Source organism: Limulus polyphemus, unplaced genomic scaffold, assembly GCF_000517525.1.
Source record: "Limulus polyphemus unplaced genomic scaffold, Limulus_polyphemus-2.1.2 Scaffold5, whole genome shotgun sequence".
NCBI lineage: Eukaryota > Metazoa > Arthropoda > Merostomata > Xiphosura > Limulidae > Limulus > Limulus polyphemus.
In genome coordinates, this window is record NW_013665615.1 from 1,503,677 (window position 1) to 1,524,097 (window position 20,421).

The window sequence follows — 20,421 nt, forward strand, 5'->3', positions numbered from 1 at the left end:
TGAAAGTGTAAACAATGAATATATAATTTTAGATGTAGATTACTGAACCTGAATGTAACTGAAAGTGTAAACAATGAATATATAATTTTAGTATGTAGATTACTGAACCTGAATGCAACTGAAAGTGTAAACAATGAATATATAATTTTAGATGTAGATTACTGAACCTGAATGTAACTGAAAGTGTAAACAATGAATATATAATTTTAGATGTAGATTACTGAACCTGAATGCAACTGAAAGTGTAAACAATGAATATATAGTTTTAGATGTAGATTACTGAACCTGAATGTAACTGAAAGTGTAAACAATGAATATATAGTTTTAGATGTAGATTACTGAACCTGAATGCAACTGGAAGTGTAAACAATGCTGTTATTTATAAACTATCTATGATACGATGTACGATACGGTTCGGGCAGCCTGGAAATTCCCCAAAGCCAGGAAGGCCCATGCTCACGTGCCCTGATATCCACCTAGATAAAATAAATATGTAATAAGTTTCTTAGATAACGAATAATAATATTTACTTCACATTTAACTGCATTCAGGTTCCTTATCTATATCTAAAATGACATAGTCGGTCTAGATTTGGCTGTATTTACGTGGAATCAAAGTGGATTTGAATGAATCATGCTACCGATCCATCTGAAGGCTTAAAAAGTTAATAATAGAGAGGTGAGATTAAGAAAATAAATTATAAACACAAAAAGTCAAGTTAAAAAAATCAAAATATTAGTTTTGATGTCATACCAGAGGAATATTTTGATATTTCACAATGCAGGGGTCCCCCGTGGTGAACATAACAGCTAGTCCAACTTGGCTATTAAACAAACAAACAAAAAAGAAAAACACACAATGCAGGGAATCCAGAAAAATATATGCCCATCATTAATTTTGTTTTGTAACGAAACTGAAAAAAATGGTGGTTTACAAGCCAAAAAGATTCACAAAATTATGCTAATCTATTCTAAACCTTGTTCTGTTGAAATGGTTAAAGAAAGTAAACTTCATGTTAAACTGTTGAGAGGTTTTACAAATAGGAAATCTGTTGGCACAATATTAGTTGGACAAGATATTACTGTGTCTGAAATTGCAAAATTATTAAAAGATCATTTTTTTGATGTAACAAACAGTGGGAGAACAGTCGGTCAAAGAAATAAAAGCACAAGTAACATTAATGTAGATGAAATTAAAGAATTGGTTAAAAACAGTTTTGTGGTTACATTTTAGAACTGAACTTAACCACTTCCTTGGGCAGTGCAGTATTTTAAGTATCAAAAGTACAATTACATAAATAATGTGCATACAAATACAAGTTAAAGGTGATTTTGGGAAGTAAGTGATACAAAAATTATGAATCTTCAACAACTTTTAATCAGAAAGCACTACCAGCGCAGGTAATATAGTTTGCAAAATGGATAAAACTCATCTTCTCAATGAATAACAACATTGATACTAGTTGGTTAGATTTTAAAACGATTTTCAATCCATACTTTGTTGGCATTATGTTCGGTATAACTGAATGAAACAGAGTGTAAGTTTGCCAAGTTTGTGTACTTTTTATTACAGTATATATTTTGTTTTGGATACTTATTATAGCAATTCTAGGAATAACCAACTATCCCTACTTTCCATTAAAATTTTATTTCTTTCCTCTATTTATAGGAAAAAACAAACAACCCACATTATTTTGATCAATAATTAAATTCATAAATTTTATAGTTTACTTTTTATCTTTACCTCTAACTCTACGTTTTAAATACAGATGACATAACATTATATTCAACAATTGTCTTTTATAATGTGTATGGTCTGTATTTCCTAATATCCTCCATTGAATATCGTTTTAAGGTCCACATTATGTAAGGAGTTTCTTACTTTTCATGAACTTTCAAAAACATTCTAGTTTGAGTCCTAATGTTCCTTTTTTCAGTATATCATGTTTCTGATATCTGATAGCCATTATTGTAATCATTGGTTTTACGATAGGCATTTTATAAAAGCAGACTGTATGAAATTATTGACAACCTCTCAGCTAGTAGGGTTTTTATGTGTACTTAGCTTGATATTTGTCAAAAATTGTCAGTCCTTCAATGTCAGTCAGGGGTTTCCAAAATGACAAGAATAACGTAAAATGGCTCTCGAACCTTATCAACTTTATTATCGATATGTCCTTTTTCTTTTCTTTACTATTTAACTATGCAATGCACTATGAAGAAAGTTTTTTCTTATTCGTCATTGACTATGTTAAATAACGAAGTATGACACTTGTTTAGATGCAGATCCTTGCAGGAGTATTTAAAAATAATAACGATTCATTTGTGTACATAAAGTAAAGTATTTCTATTTAGTCTCTGACATTTGTTTATGAGTTAGAACATTCTATGTCTATACTAATTAAAGAAACGTTTTAAAGTAAAAAAAAAAAAAGTTCATATATTACTTCCAACATAAAACCATTTCAAATATCTAGAATGTTTTGCAGTGTTTTGAGTGATGAATGCTAGAAAATAGTAGAAAATATCACAAAATGACTATTGGTTTTGTTCATTCGCTTTTATTTATACTTTTTTCGGGAAGAATATGAAACTAAGTAATGAAGCTGAACTGCGCATAATTAAAGAAGATGATACCTGGAGTTTCCCACGGAGGTAATCGAAGTCATTAATCTAGCAAAATGAATTGATGATGTTGCTTAAACTATATAGCTCGTCTGATTATAATATAATTTTTACTCTATAAGTAGACTATTATACTTCATACTAAAAAGCTTAACTTAACAATTTTGCGTAATGAGTCGAGACATGTCATAGAGTGTGTATTAACCATAAGTTAAGAGTAGATTAAGATATCGAGGCATGAATCTCACCTATAAAGAATATACTTCTTTCACCTATGGATGTCCCAGTCACTCGGACTTCATTGGGTCTAACCTTTAACCTACATTCAGTTGTGTTATCCAATTTTACCATTGACATAAAAACAGTTCGTAGCAATTCTTGAGCCCAGACAAATTCCTTTGAATACTGTCTGGTTGTCCTACCAAAATAACCCAGGTTCAGAATTGATGGGCAAGACTGTGTACTCTGGCTCCTAAATAAGTACAAGAAATAAACCATCCACTGCACGTACGTTAAACTCGATCTTCTGACCATGGAAAGTTATAAATATCGTGTTTCTTATCAGTCTCATTTCAGATACAAGTTTGTGACGACTAAAAAAACAGCTACAAAGAAATAATCTTCAAGTATTACTTTTTGCCTTCTCTTATACACTTACACTTTACACTTTCATGCACTTCAACTACACCTTATACTGAAACAACGCACGATGAGCTTCTCATAATACTTCAATCGGCATGAATCACTCATAACCATGTATAACATTAAATGTACGATCCTTACATTTGGCTTTTTACTCCTTACAAAAACAACAGGTCGAACTGTATTTTCTTCTACGTTTAGCGTGAGCCTAGCCACTCTTTTAGCTCTTCCATTGAATTCACTGCTAGCCAAATATTTGAATTTCGAGACTGAAACGTTCTCTCACAAGCATTAATGGAAAAATTATGTGCTCTGTATATTCATTCCTAAAAGTCTTAATATCCACACGAAAACCTTTTTTTCATCCAAATGCTCCATTTATATTTTTAAATGTTCACAAATGACTTTATTTAATGCTCATACACGTGCTTAACACATTACACGTACACTCAGTCATACATGTATATTTGTAATTACATGTATCTCCATACTACCCCTCACCAGAAGACAGTCTGCCTTGGAGACATTAAACGTAACTCGTTTTATCATCATCATAAGATAAATAATTACTGGCAGAACTCAGCCGAACTTTTCAGCTAAAATTCATTTGCCCAGCTTTAATATGTATGCTGTTAGAGTATATGTTAGTACACATTTAGATCAATCTAAGCTAACTACAATATTCCACAATAAAATACTTTTACTATTCAAGACTATCCCACTCAGATTAACTATAACCCAATTCACATTATTTGCTGAGGAAAACACAACTCTTTTATTGCACATATTGCACATGGAGAAGCTATTATATGCACATTATGTTTACTGAGAAATGTCTGCTTTGGATAACTTCTGGTACTTGGCTAGATAGGTTGAGAAATTCTCTTAAAATATTGGTTGGCCATTTTCCCCCAAAAAATTGATCGATAGTTCGTAAATTAAGGGCTAAAATGTCCTTTCGAGCTTTTGATAATCATCCTTAACAGAGCAAACTGTTGATTTTATAGACATTACATATTCTAACATCAGTCATCCTGTATAATAATCGAGCACTTGTAAAATGAAATCCTGCATATATATATCGATGAAACTCTGGTTGATAGCTTAAAAAGTGAGAGTTACAGTATCCTTTCAGGAGAAAAACAGATAATCTGGATATTGTCTTTTTCCTACCTACATTTTTAGTATTCTTAAGTACCATGATTTCCCTTAGAGTAAATGGAACCCCAGAATAAAAGAAGACTGGCAAATAAATGTATTATGGATAAAAATTTAAATTTTCCGATCTCAAATGAGTTCGAGAAAAAATATATTTCAGCCAAACAACAATCAAAGTAAAAAATATTGACACATTAACTGGAGAATTATCAAAATCAAATATATTCATTTGCATATGTACATGTTTCTATTAAAAACATTTTTTTTCAGGTTGAAAGGATATGTCATTGCATGCAAGAACAATTACATTTTTAATATGGCACAGGTGTTTCTCACGTAAATGACGAACACTCTGAAGTCAACGTTAGGAATGCTGTATCCTTGAAGCATCACTAGACTTGCCAGTGAAAAAGATCCCTGGATGTTATTGTACAGTAATATTTACCAAAAAAGTGCGTGTGATGAATAAACAGGACCAGAAAACTTAGTGACTCCCTTGAAGAACATTCTTTATTAATCCTATGTACATAAAGATTTTTTGAAAAATGCGTATATTAATACAACTAAATCCCGCTTAAAGTGAAATTCAGAAAAACATACTCGAAACTATTATCAGTTTTTGTGTGGTATTTTGTGTAGTAAATATTCATGCATAAAAGTCTAGTAAATCTTATAATAGCGGTTTTAACCATTTCTCTTACTAGATCTTTATAAAACTTGTAGAATTAATTAAATATCTCTTTTTTTTAAACACAGTTAAAATAGAAAACAAATGTAGGAATAGCATTATATAAAAGTGTGAAATTGCAGAAGCTATTCACAAAATATACTCTACCGCATTTGAAACACTAAATCTGTAGCTAAAGCTATAATAATAATAACATCAGTACACTTTCAGTTCAATGGATAAATGACTAATCAGGCAAGAAACCTAAGATAAGTATCTTAGAATTTTTTTTTTCATTTTATCAAACAACTTTGGTTTGTACAATATTGATAAGGTTATGCTATTTTTAAATGAAATGTTTTGAAATATCACTATATTTTCAACTATTCCTTTACAAAGCATGTCACGATAAAGCAAATGCAATGGAATAAATGAAATAGTACAATCCCATTTTTAGATTTATAATGCATAAAAAAAACGTGAGCAGAGAAGAAACATTATGGAATTCGAAAAATATTGCACAAAATGCAAAATATTTTCGCGAGGAGTTGACTGAATGATTGAATTAGTTTTCGCCCTTTTAATATATCAAATTCTAAATGCTGAAACACTACTAAAACACAAGCTCTTATCTCGAGTATACGGAATAGTGAATGAATGATCCAAAGTACACCTGTTCTCCTTGAAGAGTTAGCCCAACCAAAGAAAATAAAGTGAAGTTAATGAAGAAGCTTATAAGACTGTTAAGGATTTCTTTAACTGCACAAGAGAGAACATTTCAAGATATGAGATCCACCTAGCAGGCTTAATATTTTAAAGTAATTCAAAATATGCTAAAAATTAAAGAACGTGAAGCTGATAGAACCTTTTGAGCAAGGATAAAAAAACAAAAACCTGCCAAGTAGATGTGGTTTTAAAAATCAGCCGTATAATATGGGCATACTTAAAACACACAAAGCTTATACGTGGAATTTGAAAAATACATTTGACCAGTCAGGGAGAACTAAATCTTATTCAAGGTGAGCAATGCAAGACAATTTGTAAGAATCCAAAATTACAGTATTTCGAAACTTGAAATTGGAAGCTACATTTGTTAAAGTATTTTAAAGCTGAATACAAAATTACTAGGTGCGGAATAAAGGTGACCTATATTAAATTTATTAACTCACGTTACTTTTGTAATAATTAACCAAGGGTACCTGTTAAGGAAGTAAAAATTGCATAAAAGAAGTATTAGTTAATGTCTCCCTTCCTTCTTTCTTTTGACCTTATTAGATGCTAATTGCATACCTTGTTTTGTAGAAGGTATTAATCGAAAGAGGGTCGAAGGCTACCTGGAGGAGTCACCTACTAACCATTCGCACCGCTATACAGTAGTGTGTTGTTTGCCAGTCAGTCAATAGACACTAAAATGACGTCACATAAGGGACGCTTAATGTTGCAATTTGTACTGTCGTAATGTTAGTAAAGCATGCGCATGGCATGAATCACGAGAAGAATTATGTATTCTGTAGGCTACAACGCAGCATGACAGAAATAAATAAAAAATATTTTTTACTCTTAATTTTGGTTTTATTTATTTTTTAAACAAAACTCTTTCGAAAACCCTGCTAAAGTACATCTAGTTTATTAAGTACTTGTGTTTTTAAATCCAAAGTCAAAAGTCTATGATAATCTAGAAATGTGATCTTTTTCAGGGCCAGTTTTTATCCCCTTTCTCTGGCAAAAATCGTAAAACAAAATAGCCTGTGTACACCGATATACAGGTTTCAGTTAGCATACAAAAAATTACGGTAATCGAGCCAGACAACTCTGTGTAATGGATGTTAACACACCACACACAAACAGACACTCACATAATGCATCATCTTTATAGTCAGAATTCTTTCAGATATTGCAGAAAACAAAAATAATCAAAATTTATCACAGTGTTTACAATCCTCTTCAGCGATAGAATAAGTAAATCAACTCAAAAACGAAGAAATGATTTTTCTATAACACACAATCAAAAGAATGTTTTCAGAAATGTGGATGAAAAGTGAGTAATAATTTTATGATTTATGAAGATAAAATTCTGAAATCTGTGTGGTAAGGGCGCTCGACTCGCAATCTACAGGTTGCGGGTTCGAATCGCATTACTAAACATGTTGGCCCTTTCAGCTGTGGGGGCGTTATAATGTGAAGTCACTCCTACTATTTGTTAGTAAAGAGTAGCACAAAAACCCACAAGTAGCTTTACGTGAAATTCAACAAACAAACAAACTAAAAGTGATGAGTGACAGTTATCTTATTCGGCCACAAGAACAAGGTTTCGAAATACGAAGAAGTCACGAAAATCTAGAAATATTTATGATCACATTTTGAATAATATGAAATGAAATAAATAGATAAATGTGCTACGTAATAATAAATATATATATTCTATAAAGATTGTAAACAAGGAAGCTAAGAAAACATAATATTTTGCAAATAATGTTAGACAATGCGATGCACTCATAGTTGAATGTATTCACTGACGAAACATGAACAGTAAATGATATGGAGTTGCTTAAATTTCGTTACAAATGGAATGTTACAAACACACGTGTAAACAAAATGGGTTGTCAAACTATAAGGATTTGTGTGCAAGTATTTAGGCAAGGGCAAGGTCTAGTGGTTAGCGTACAGGGCTGTCAACCGGAAGGTTTAAGTTTCTAGCCGTATTATGCCTCTGAACACGCTCCGCGTATTCAGCTGAGGAGGAGTTAATGAAGTCTATCAATTTTATTATTCGGCTAAAGGTATCTGCAAGACATTGGATGCCACTGACTGATTGTCCTCCTTCTAGGTCAGGGCCGATTACGGCCCAATAATTACTGTGCTGGTTCATGTGCCATTAACGCTAAAATATCACCTTGGGATCATGGGTGCGTTATAAGAAACGCTTCTCTAGTCTATTACTTCAAACTTAGGGACAGCTAATGGGGATAGCCTTATTTAACTTTAGGTGAAATTCAACAAATAAATTTTCTAAGTTGTAAATTAGATATGGCTCTGACCTGGCCACTTAGCTCAGCTGTATAAGTTATGGTATGTACACCTTATATAAACCGGCGAAGAGTGATTACAATTATAGTTATTATAAGACATTAGTATTACGCTTATTACATGTTTAAACACTAGATTCTTAATCTAGTCTCTTAGCGATTTTGAAGAAATAGTAAAGTTTATGATAATAGTATTCCAATCACACTGTTTTTGGCATATCCATTGCCGACAACGAGTTACGCTCAATCCAGAGCTCTTTAGGCCGGCTACCTCCAGTGGCACAGCGGTGTGTTTGCGGATTTACAATGCTAGAAACCGGGTTTCGACACCCATGGTGGACATAGCACAGATATTTCATTCTGTAGCTTTGTACTTAATTATAAACAAGCAAACAATCAGGCAAGCTGGGATACAACAAATGCAGCAGTGGTCAGAACACTACTTATATAAGCCATTTAATACAACAACAGTTTTTATCGTATGTACGCCCTTTACAAGCTGACGAAAACTGATTACGATTATTCTTGTCATAAGACAATAGTATTAGACTTATGACGTTTTTTGGGATTTTCAAGAATTAGAAGAGTACGTAACACTTTATATATACATATGTATTAATTAATAAAGTAATCTCAACTGTATTGCATTTTCCTCTAATAATATAATAGTTATGCTAAAAGAGTTTTACAATTTCAAGTTTCCTATTATGAAGTTAGGTGTAAGGATCCTCGTTTGGAGTTAATAGAGGGGAGAAAGTGACCAGCTTTTACTCAGCCCCTAAAGGATTAGAGATTACAGCATTTTAGGTCAGTCGTTAAGGAAATTATTAGAGGGAGCAGCCGCTTTTCTTCTGCAGCGGTATGGAGACAACAACACCCACTATGATTATGAAACATTATAATCAAAAGAGGTGTACAAGACTAGAAAGAAATAGAATACGCCCAGCGTGGTTTTTAAGAAAGCAAAATAAAAGACAGGAGTTTAACAGAAGAAAGAAAAGAGCGGGATATATGAGAGCGACCAAATAAACCGAGAAGAAGGTGAAGGAAACAGTATTATGCTGCCAGTGAGAAACAAAGCTTATTTCTAAATCTATGTGTTGTTGATTGTTGTAATAATTAACAATTTGTCACGTTTATTAATATAAGTAGGTTCGTTATAAAAAAGTACAAACTTAATAAAGTAGAAGGGAAAGTGAAGTACAAGTATAGCACAATTGTAACAAAGTGGTCTACAAAATCTCCCAGTGGGTCAGCGGTAAGTAGACGGACTTACTTTTGCTAAAATCCGACGATCGATTCTCTGTGGTGGACAGAGCGCAGATAAATAGTTTATAGTGTATCGATGCGCTAAAATAAGCAAAATAATTTCGAAGTTTTTGCACAATGCAATAATACAATCTATACATCTTTATTGCAACTCATTATTTTATATGTATACGTAGAAAATGGTTTAACATGAATTAATACATTGTCTGAAATATACATCAATGTGATTACAGAGATAATTAGAATGAGATGTAAAGTTGGTATGACCTTTGATACAAAGTCTATATTTTTATCACCATCTATTATAGCTATAAAAATACAAAGATAGGAGATAACATGAACATTCTATGAAGAAACATTGACAGGAAGATACAGTATTTGTATCCACCTCCCACCAACATAATTTTTACCTATAATATTTTTGCACTCGTGTGGTCATTATGATGATACTTGGTATTCTTGCTTTTATAAATTTCTCCATGAATTGTTGCATACTTAATTTACTTATTTGCATTTCCCGTGTCTTCATTTACACTTCCTGCTACACCTCATAAATTAATTTATTTGAACCTGACAGATCAAGTTATTTCACTTTCTCTTGTGTCATATTTTTAACAATGTTTTTTTACACCTTTCACAAGAGTTAGCCCAGATTCTTTATGTGGACCCAAAAATGAGTCATTCCGAAAAGGTTTAAAAGTGCGGAAGACATGTCACCCGCGGCCCCCATGAAAAATTCGTCTATGTGTACTGAGGCAAATTGGCATCTCCTAACTTCCTATTTTAATGTAGACATTTTAAAAAAATGCGTTTATTCTAAAACTAAGCAGTTTTTACATGATACACGATCCACAAAACTGATAACTTGACTTCGTTCTAGCTACCTTTGCTCCTTAGTTGTTTTCGACTGCTGGATATTGTTGTAATGCTGCACGTTGTGCAAGATGGTCAAACTGAGAGCAATGTCCTTCAGTTGTGAAGAAGATGATATCTATAGGTTACGGCTTCTATTGTGTTGAATGAGAATGATCAGTCATATAAAAAGCACTAGTTGCTATTAGTAAATCCGACGTTTTCCACTAAGAAAGAAATACTAGATTTAAAACAGTCTACTTGTTTGTTTTTTTAATTTCGCGCAAAGCTACACGAGGGCTATCTGTGCTAGCCGTCCCTAATTTAACAGTGAAAGAGTAGAGGGAAGACAGCTAGTCATCAGCACCCTCCGCCAACTCTTGGGCTACTCTTTTACCAACGAATAGTGGGACTGACCGTCATATTATAACGTCGCCACAGGTGAAAGGGCGAGTATGTTTGGTGGGACAAGAATTCGAACCCGCTACCCTCAGATTGCGAGTTAAGCGCCCTAACAGTTTACATCGGATCTTAAGTGAATTGACTGATGGAAAAGTATGTGTAGAGAAGAATAATCATTGATCAATTCACAAGTCTAGTAGAAGTCAACCGTCCAAAACAAGTGTGCATTCTGTGTTTTGTTCCTTTGAGATTAATAAAGATTGTCCTCACTTTGTATTATATATCATGTTCACTCCCTCTAGTTTATTTTCTTAAAACTCAGTTGTGATTTGTCCTGCTGATCCTTCCGTTATAAAGCGCAGTTTTTAACATTGTTTGAGGAAATCAGTTATGGTTTAGAACATAAAGGATATTAAGTACTGTGTTTAGTGCTTATTAGAAATATTTGTTTGTTTGTTTTGAATTTCGCGCAAAGCTACACGAAGGCTATCTGCGTTAGCCGTTCCTAATTTAGCAGTATAAGACTAGAGAGAAGGCAGCTACTCATCACCACCCACCGCCAACTCTTGGGCTACTCTTTTACCAACAAATAGTGGGATTGACCGTCACATAATAACGCCCCCACGGCTGAAAGGGCGAGCATGTTTGGTGTGACGGGAATTCTAACCCCCGACCCTCAGATTGCGAATCGAGCGCCCTAACCACCCGGCCATGCCGGGCTCAGAAATATTTGAGCTAGCGAACTTCATTGATGAGAGCAAAAAGCCTTTGTACAAACGCATCACTTTGCAGGTGCTACTGCAAAATAAGTTCCAGTAAAGTTCCGTACTTTTTATATATTTTGATATGTTGAAATTGATGCTTAACTCCAAGTTTTGTGTTCGTTTAATTTACCACCTACTTTTAACAATATAGTGTTTACTCATCGGTTTTTACCTCTTTTATTTTATAGACTACTTGCAACTTTTTATTGAAACTCAGCATTAACTTAAGTTATACCGAGAAAAAGATAAAAATTATCTGCAAACGTTATAAGTAATTTAATGTTTCACTAACCTTTAGCATATTGTGTGACATTCAAACGACACATCCAGTAAGCTTTCAACTGGTGCCTAAGTAAGACTTTATCAACTTCATCAGCCTCCAGTCTCGACGATGAATCGCTAAGATGAACCTTCAAGAAAAGTCAACGAAATCGCTTGACTGTATATGAACTAACCAACACAAACAGAAAAATAAAACATAAAAGTATGATATTATAACCTTTAGTTTATATCGGTCAATTTGGTACTTTCTACAGACATATATTCCCTTATGAAGCTTTCAATTATATAGCTTGTTTATTTAAAAAAATGTGTACTAGCTGAGAATTTAGTTAAAACCAAACATACTTTAAAACAATATTTATCAACAAAATGCTTATGATAAATCAATGCTTATAATAAATTATGTTTATAACTATCTTCTTGGGTAATGTTTATTTTATTGCTAAAAATATAAAAAAAATCATTAATGTTACATATTTCAAACCATTTGTCCTCCGTTGGGTCAGTAATAAGCTTACAAACTTACAACGCTAAAATCCGGGATTCGATTCCCTGCGTGTGGACAAAGTGCCGATAACCTATTTTGTAACTTTTCACTAAGAAAACAACATCAAGCTTAAGAAAATTTTACTTTTGAGACAAAACATAAAATACGTTCATTATCAAAATACTGTAAATCACAAAATTATTCTACAGTTACACGGAAAAGTACAATTTTAGGAGATTTTTTAAATTATTTTATAACGCTTGCTTGACATATCGCTAAACTGTCCTTGTTGTCAAATCTTTAATATCATTAATTGAATTGACGTCTATACTTTTCTCTAATCTAAAGAGTTAAAAGCATTAAAACCGAAGTGCATACAATCGAAGAAACAAATAGCATATTGTTTTAGTTGAAAAATAGATAGAATAATTTCTGAAAATAACGAAATTAAATGTGCAAGGCAACCATCTCAGGCTTTTTATATTTTGATCTTCTGTTGATTAGAGATTATTTTGTCATTATTGCATGGCATATGAATGAACAACATAATTGGAAAAAATTAAATATTATTTCATGATTCTCAAAAACTTACGTCATCAGAGTAGCCAGATGAACTATACATCACTCAAAAAATAATTTTAGCAAGTTTTTCTGGCACTAAATTGGAAAAAGAATTGATATTGTGTTACGGTCGGCTTGTTGTAGAATATACGTTGTAAATTAGAGACAAAAGTACGAAACCCGATAACCCGAGTGCTTTCCAAAAGTGGACCTTTCTTCATCATGTAAATTCATGAAGGAGGGTCCACTTTCGAAAGCTCGGGCTATATGGTTTCATATTTTTGTTTTAATTTTTTGAACCCACTTGTTTTCTTAACATCATGTAAGTCATAGTAGTATGTAGTTTAAACCAGTTGTTGTTGACAGGAAAGTTAAGTGCACCTTGAACATAATATGAATTCTTGTAAAAACGAATGTAGTATATAGAATGCACAAGCCCACTGCAAATGTAAAAAGCATTATGTGTTATTTTAGGCAGAAGTGTATCGATGTGCAAATTCTAAAAGAATCCTTCCTGACGTAATAATCGCTTGTAAAATTGTTTAACTAAGTGTTTCAACTAAATATAAGCTCCATAAACGAGGAGAACAGAACAGGTTTGTACATAAAAATTTGATTTCCTATAAGATCGTAAGTAGATTCAAACTCAAGTCGTTTTAAAGTAGCATATATAGTCACTCCTAGCTTTCTAGCTCCGAAATACTGTTAGAATTTCTGAAATAAGTTAACGATATTGTTTAAAAACAATTAATTAGATATTTCAGCTAATTAGTTTAGGTAACACTGGTGCCAAAAATCATCATTTTTGTTTTTTACTCTTGATAAAGTAGCATAATGTGCCTAAAAAGAAATCATATGGTTTTGAACTCAGAAGGTCAAACCATTTCAATTGATGTTTTTATCCACACCTAAGGTCTCATAGATTAATTTACTCTAATCCTGTCTAAAAGAATTTAAAGTGTCGCGGCTATTTTGGATTCCATCTTGTTCACGAAAAAGACTCAACATAAAAGTCCTAAGGGTATGCTAAGCAAAATTTCAAACGAGCCAATCGCCTCGTCTCGTCTGTCCCAGTCGTAGTTACATGTGACGTCATATTACGATAAAATGTCTCTGTTGGGTTGTTGTTGTTTTGAAGTTAAGCACAAAGTTACACAATGGGCTATTTGTGCTCTGCCCACCAAGGGTATCGAAACTCGGTTTCTAATGTTGTAAGTCCGCAGACATACCGCTGTGCCACTGAGGGGCAAAAAAAAAAAAAATCAAAATCGTTTACGTTGGGAAGAAATGTAGTTCAGTAAAGAAATACTTTGTTTTGTTTGTTTTTGAGGGCGAAGGCCTCACTTCTCGAAGTGCTCAAGTTATTTATTGTGTTGTTTTGTCATATACGTTTGCAAGGTAGATTCTTTAGTGCAAAGAGATATAATTATATCAGAAGTTTTAAAATAATTTTCAGCAAAACAATAGATTCTTGGATGTTTTTAAATTTATAGAATAGTTTCAATTTCAAACTATAATTTTAGTCACTAACATATTTATATGTTTTTAATCGAAAAAACGTATTCTCTATGAGATCGATCAGAAAAAATGACCTTGAAAAACAATTGAGATCCACTGGGTAAAGATATAATTACATAACTTAGTGCATAGTTTTATAAAGCATGAATCTAAGAAACACCTATTTCAGACTGGAAATTAAAACAGATAACATGCAACGAAATAAAATATCGCCTTGTGCTAAAATAATCTTATGCTGTAAGATCCGTAAATCATAAATGCATTTTGAAAAGAGCCTATTCGGCAACAGAAAATCACATTTTAATATATTTTTATTCAACAACAAACCTAATAGCTGAATCATAATTTTTGCACATGTATTTTAATATCTCATAAAGTGGCCTATAGAACAACAGTGTTTTTAGACTCACAAATGCATATCGATCCTTAAGTAAAATAATGTAAGTTAACGATATTGACAAATGTCTATGGAAATGAAAAAATAGAGATTAGAATTTTTTCTTAGTTAAACCCTCTGTCAAACATATGAAATAGTTAAAATTATTAGTTCAGTTACAAAGATAATCGTATAAAAGGGCTAATGTGATTGGATTTGCTAAGGCAAACACGTATCTAATTACCAGAGATAAAATGGACTTGTGAACAAGGAAAACATGCTTAGTGCCATCTTCCTTGAGAAAAAAAAAAAAGGCCAGAATATTCCACCGATCTCCACAAAAATGTTGAAACATAAGAACATGAATTAAATGGTTCAACTAAAGGAAAATGCAACTCTGACCTTTGAAGAAAAAGAAAACATAGCAGGCTTGCCTAAAATTGGTATTTGGGGATGTTATAAAAGAAACGTATAAACATGTGTGGGTGTACAGAAGACTAAATATCACAAATACCCATTACAATATACCCCCTCCCCATATATATATATAAATATAACTTCCAAAGAATGTGGGAGTTTAATGATAGTATTAGAATAGTTTGCTTGTGTTTTCTAAACTTTAATCTTCCTACCTATTGCTTTTGTATTTTTCGAAACAAAGACACATAATATTGTGGTATATAACACCAATGCTAGAGGAGCATTTTGACCAATATATTATCACGCTTAAATATGTGTACTCCTTTCACTTCTACCAAAAGTGCGAATTTGTATACCTTTATTGTAACAATATGTCTTTTATTTTCCGCTGTGGATGTAATAAAGAAGTGACGATCAAATCAGACTACTTGCTTAGAAAAAAGTAGTCCAAGAATAGGGATTTGTTGCTGTTGACTAACTGATTTCCTACTAGTCTATCAATTCAAAGTTAGGAATGGCTAAGTGCAAAGAGCCCTTGTTTAAAACTTTAAATGCTATTAAGAACATCTTTCATATACATACTCTCAATTCAGACAGTGCAGCATTTAAAAAACGGTATAGCTTTCAGTAGACCAAACCTTAACCAGATAAAACTTCTCATCATGATACTATCTCTACCACTCTTAACAGCTAGAACAACACATTTTGTGATTATATTTCGTTCCAAACCTGTTCATACAAACAATAGGAAGCAGTCTTTTCTGTTGTTTCTCATCTGCATATTAAAGCATCATGAGAACCAACGCTTTGCCTTAACAGCTTTTATTAGAAGCTTATAGGCTAAAGCTAATCCGTGAAATCGAACACTTAAATAATGAATAGAAAAGATTTCAAAGAAAACCTATGGTTTTGGCAATAAAAGTAAGGATACTCTAAAATATACACACACAAAAAAAACCAAACTGGCTATGCTTAACTGAATAATTACTACACATAATAACGTAAAAAAACCCAAAAGAGGCTAGTTGAAAAAACTTGTTCCTCATCATCTGTAGCTACTAGTACTTGAAAGCTTTTTCTACTTATTTGTTCTTACCGCATGTTCAAAGTATAATGTATTAAGCAAGAACTTATTCCATTATAGTGAGAGCCTTGTATTGCCCGGTGGTTAGAGCGCTCGACTCGCAAACTGGGGGTCACTGAATGGGCTCGCTCTTTCAGCTGTAGAGGCGTTAAATGTGACGGTTAATCCCACTATTCGTTGGTAAGAGAGTAGCCCAAAGGTTGGCGGTGGGTGGTGTAGACTATCTGCCTTCCCTCTAGTTTGCCACTTCAAAATTATGGACAGGTAACGCAAATATCCCTCGTGAAGCTTTGGTCGAAACTCAATAAACAAGCATGCATTATAGTATTTATTCAGTTGTTCAAGCTTACGCAAATATCAAATTAATAGCAATCTATTTGAGAGATGGTTAAAAATATATATATAACTTCTGTCTTTGTTGCGTCAAATCCGACAAAGGATGGCGTTACGTGCGCCAATTTATATTTGTCACGCTAATGTTAGGCTCAACACTGTTAGGATTTCGATACTGATAGTGGGCACAGCTCAAATAGCCCACTGTTATTGATCAAGTTTAACTATAATTCTAAGTTATTCGCCCGTGATTAAGATTCTGCTACAAATTAGAAAGTCAGGGAAAATATTAAATATGAAGATCTTGTTTAAAATTGGTAAGATTAAAAGAGAAAGGTATTCAAACAAATAACTTGACCACTGTCACGATCTTTAATAAGATTCATGTGTTTTGTTTTTTTGTCGTTTCAGCCACAAGCCCGATTCGGGCTCGAAGTAAACAATCGAAGAGATAAGTTTGACGGGATCAAGGTTTATGTTTAATATGGTATCAAACTTTCTGTACTGTTTGGCCTTTAAGTTGGTTAAAGTCTACTTTGTAATTGTTGAGAAAATAAGCATTGAATGATGAGTTATGGACAACTAAAAACTAATATTCGAAATTGTTATAAGCGTAAGGGGGCATTCTACACTAGGACTAGGGGCTCGCTATACGAGGGCTATCTGCGCTGGCCGTCCCTAATTTAGCAGTGTAAGACTAGAGGGAAGGAAGCTAGTCATCCCCACCCACCGCCAACTCTTGGGCTACTCTTTTACCAACGGATAGCGGGATTGACCGTCACATTATAACGCCCCCACGGCTGAAAGGGCGAGCATGTTTGGTGAGCGAATATGGCCCGCTTTGTAGCTCTGCGCTCAAAACCAACACCGCATGTATAAAAAAAACACCAACTAAGAACGGATTAAAAACTAAAATACACGGCAATAAAATTTCAGCACAAATAACGTGATATGATCTGAAGCATTACAAAAAAATACAAAACGCTTAAATTGACTTCTCTGTGACGTTGTATACAAAACTCTGGCCATTAAATACATGTAGAACAACCGTGATGAATTCAAATTCGATTACGAGGAACCCACTTTGAGACTAATAATGGCTGGAGACGGCTTGAATGGGTAATGAAGAAAAACTTTAATGTAAGTTTAATATTACCCATTCAAGCCGTCTCCAGCCATTATGTAGAACAACCGTTTTCATTTTATTTACTGAAGAATCGTCCCAATTTATAAAATAGTCTGCTTTATTTTACGTTTATCGATATTATCTTCATAACTAATCATATTTACAGTTTTATTTTCACAGTGTTCTGTACCTTTAAAGAGTTGATAAGTAAGCGATGGAGCTTGTCCATTTTTACCCATTTTAGATAGTAGGTTGAGTCCAATGTTCTGTATATAAAGAGTATCGCAATCTTAATATTCTAAGATAAAAATTACATCTTCTTCTATGTAATTAATTTTAATTAATTAATTAGGTTTCATTTTCTTAGCAAATATCTATTCAAGTACATTTCTGGTATACAAATGTAAGATTAGTTACATTGAATATACACTGGGGCATAAAATGAAAAGTTGAGTTATGGCCCGATTGAATGCGTCATGCAATTTTAAATTGTTACCTGAAGTCCTGAGCTGTCAGAGACTACATTGACTTGGAGTTTACAATTCAGAGTTTTGTTAGAAAAACACATGATTATTGAGCAGTGATTGTGTTGATTTATAACTCAGTGATCTGTTTAATTATTTACAAACATGGAGTATTTCTTGATGTTAGACTATAAGAACCAAGACCTGGAAAGCTGCTACATAAACCAATGGAAGAGCAGTACAAGAAGCCAAAACTAGATATTATTTAGGGCCAATCCAAACCTTCGGGGTTTAAGGTCTTTGTTTCAGTGGTGAAAAACTCTAAAGACATACTTGGAAACATAACTCAGAGAAATTACACAATACTAGTTGCCTTGACCACAGGACATGTAATTGCCCCTAGAACCTCTATTGGCTCTAATCCCTGCTATTGCATACAATGGAGATGGAATATGTAACATGCACCAGTGCACCGTCTAGTGGTGGAAGGCTGTCTCTGATCACCGGACAACATAGAGTGAATTGACTTTTTATATTCAACACAATATCATCGTCCCCAAATCAAAGGAAGTATTTCATCTTTAAAAATGGACGTGAAGAAGATGAGAAGGAAGATGAGGTATATTCAAATACAATCTACGTCTCTGACATTGCCTTTAAATTCTAAGCTGACCCCATTATTGCATAAACCTCCATCTGCCAGCTGGAAATACCTGTATTTCAGCTCTGTTGTCAGTTCATGGCCACTAAGTGGATGGAGTCTAGATCTTATGGCAAAACTCCCATAATGAAAAAGGACCAGTGATGGGGTAGTCAACTTGTCTTTTACTTTTCAGAAAATCATCAAATTTCCTCTTAAATTATTGTAAAGTGCTGTAGTCTACTACTCCTGATGATGGCTTATTCCATAAATCAATCGCTCTATTACAAAAGTGAAATAATCTTATCTGAATTCTAGCCTGTCTTTTCTAAATCTTCAACTTGTGTTCTTTTGTCATTTATCTTCAAAACAAAGCACTAAAAAATTAGAGATCTTAATCCTATCGATCCTCCTGATAACATCCAGGCCTTATTTATTTGATATTTTACGTTTATTTCTGTACCACACTATTTTGAGTATAATCATTATTTTTTGTTGTTTTTTCTATCGTTTTTTCCTATTTTCAGCCCCCTCCCCACCAATGGGACAGGGGTAAGTCTTCGGACTTTTAACGCTAAAAAACCGGTTGCACCCGTGGTGGGCACAGCACAGATAGCCCATTGTGTAGCTTTGTGATTAACTACAAACAAATTCATTTTGAGTATAATTCAGAGTCTGATGTGATGTCAGTTGTGGATATTTTCTGTTTGATTTCGTTATCTATGAAGTCTTAGATTGAATGCTAACTTATTTTAAGCTCTAATTTTAGATTAATATGTTACCTATATTAATGTGTGCTTGTGAATTATTATCCATTTTTTGTAATTCATTATCCTGGAATTGAAATGTTCAACCTGAACGACATCTTTTATACAGATGGGCTAAACGATCAAGTTGTAGACTGTTTGGGCTCAGGTATATCCGCCCTCGTTTTAAGATACTAATCAGAGGAAAAGCTACTAGCCAGATCATCCACCACCACAAAGACTTTGTTCAGCTCTTTGAACCAAATAACTTAATTGGCTGTCACGTTTATAGCGCGTGAAATTTTGGACCATGTTCATTAGTATCACACCTTAAAACCTGAAACGCTTCGATCTGATGCCTGACAAAGAATCATTTAGTCACACCCTGTTCACATTATCGCAAACTCTAATTTTGTTATTGTATTTTTTGTAATTTATGATCAAATTTGTATTTATTTAGCTTATACTACATTTAATTTAGTTTTATCTATTCTGAATTATTTAATTTTGTGTTGTATTCTGGTTGCCATTGTGTTTAATTCTCAAGTATATTTTGTTTTATACTCAATTCTAGTTTGAATTAAGTGTTTTTAGTTAACTATCCTGTAATGTGTTTAAATTTTATTTTGAATTCTTCTGCAACTTCACTCTTACTAGTTTGGATTTTATTTTGTAAAATTTCCAAAATGAGTTTACAAATCCATTTATGTCGTACCCTATTTCTTTTTTTTGTCTTTTATCTTATTTTATCTTCAATTGCTTCTTTAGTTTTATATACAGTTTTTGTCTATAATTTTATTTTATTTCCTATTCATTGTTGTCGTGTTTATTGTTTTTAGTTTTTTTTATTATTTAATTTCGTTAACAGCTGTTTTCCTATAGCATAGTGCTATGGCATTATGTCATCTAAAGCGTTAATTAATGGAAACTGCAATTACGTTATGTGTTTATTTCGGCCAGTTAAATCTACTTTTTTATAA

At 33.0% G+C, this 20,421-nt stretch overlaps 1 protein-coding gene across 2 annotated transcripts in view; it reads right to left on the bottom strand.

Annotated features, from left to right (window-relative positions):
• Positions 1–20,421, bottom strand: part of LOC106472993 (calcitonin gene-related peptide type 1 receptor-like) — a 148,822-nt gene that overhangs the window by 64,675 nt on the left and 63,726 nt on the right. For both annotated transcript variants that reach the window (XM_022379483.1, XM_022379446.1), the window contains exon 3: positions 11,697–11,814. In XM_022379483.1, the coding sequence (XP_022235191.1) occupies positions 11,697–11,814 (118 nt within the window). The remainder of the gene's footprint in view (positions 1–11,696; positions 11,815–20,421) is intronic.